The following is a 1162-nucleotide window of genomic DNA, read 5'->3' as shown; positions in this document are numbered from 1 at the left end:
ATAAGTAACCATATATATTTTTATCTTTTTATGATGTGGGAGAAAAGAACCTACCAATAGTTGACTATTAAAAACCTATGAAATCTGGAGTCCTACAACTCACTTAACCTCACTGTTATCCTTTGCTTTATACTCTTTTTGATTTTTATATATATGAGTCTATCATTTACAAATTCAAAAAAATTAGGTAATACCTTGTTTTTGTCGTAACTAATAGCACAAAATATATGTCCTCTGTATACTGATTCAAGTTTTAAATTGGTTATTTAGAAAACTGTTCATTTCTAACAATCATAGTTTCTAATAATCTACAAAAACCTCAATAAAATATATGAATATATTCTATGGCAATACTGCCACAAGAAAAATGATAAAGATCTCTTTTCTCCTCTACAAATTAAAGCAAAATAAGCAAAATAAATTGGTTATACAATTTTAAAGCAAGATTTCTATCTTTTAAAGAAATTGTTAGACATACCTGCTTTATGATAGGGATAATAATCTATAGTTAGCTGTGTAAAAGAGAGCTGCATAGCCCCTCCAGTAATACGTCTGTTTGACTCTGGGAAAAGAACAACAGAATTAAGAAAAGGAAATATTAAGCAAATTATCAGAAATATTACATTTATCATGAATAATTTTTACCATACTTGGAGTCCAAGTAGTGATAATTGCCTCTCTTTTATCACAGAAAATAAGATTTTAGGAAATGAAATTCAATCCAGTAAGTATTTACTGAGCCCCTATCATTTGCAAGGTACTAGGAGAAAAAAATTAGGATACAAGAATAGCAGAATCCCTGCCCTTTTATTGCTTACAGATAACAGCAGACCTTTTATATTTACAATCCCTAACAACGTGTCAGGCATTGTTTTCAATATTTTAGGGATACTTATTTATTTGATTATCATAATAATCCATGAGATAGGAATTATTATTGTTTTCCCCATTTTCTAGATAATGAAATGAGGCACAACGAGGTTAAATAAATAGGCCAAGGTCATACAGCTAGTCAAGTGCAAAGCTCAAGTTTGAACCAAGGAAATGTTAACTACTACACTACATCCTGCCTCTTCTTGAAGAGGAAATTAAAAGTCTGTTTGGTTAGCTAAGTTGCCCAAAGTTATACAGCTATAGATCGATCAAAAGTAGATCACAAGTT

At 30.2% G+C, this 1162-nt stretch overlaps 1 protein-coding gene across 1 annotated transcript in view; it reads right to left on the bottom strand.

Moving 5' to 3' along the window:
- UHRF1BP1L (UHRF1 binding protein 1-like) overlaps positions 1–1162 on the bottom strand; it is a 158260-nt gene that overhangs the window by 36312 nt on the left and 120786 nt on the right. The window contains exon 8 of the mRNA XM_012663986.1: positions 479–566. Coding sequence (XP_012519440.1) covers positions 479–566 — 88 coding nt within the window. The remainder of the gene's footprint in view (positions 1–478; positions 567–1162) is intronic.

This window comes from Propithecus coquereli, unplaced genomic scaffold (assembly GCF_000956105.1).
Source record: "Propithecus coquereli isolate 6110/MARCELLA unplaced genomic scaffold, Pcoq_1.0 Scaffold85, whole genome shotgun sequence".
NCBI classification, from domain to species: Eukaryota; Metazoa; Chordata; class Mammalia; order Primates; family Indriidae; genus Propithecus; species Propithecus coquereli.
This window is presented reverse-complemented; position numbering and strand designations above follow the sequence as displayed.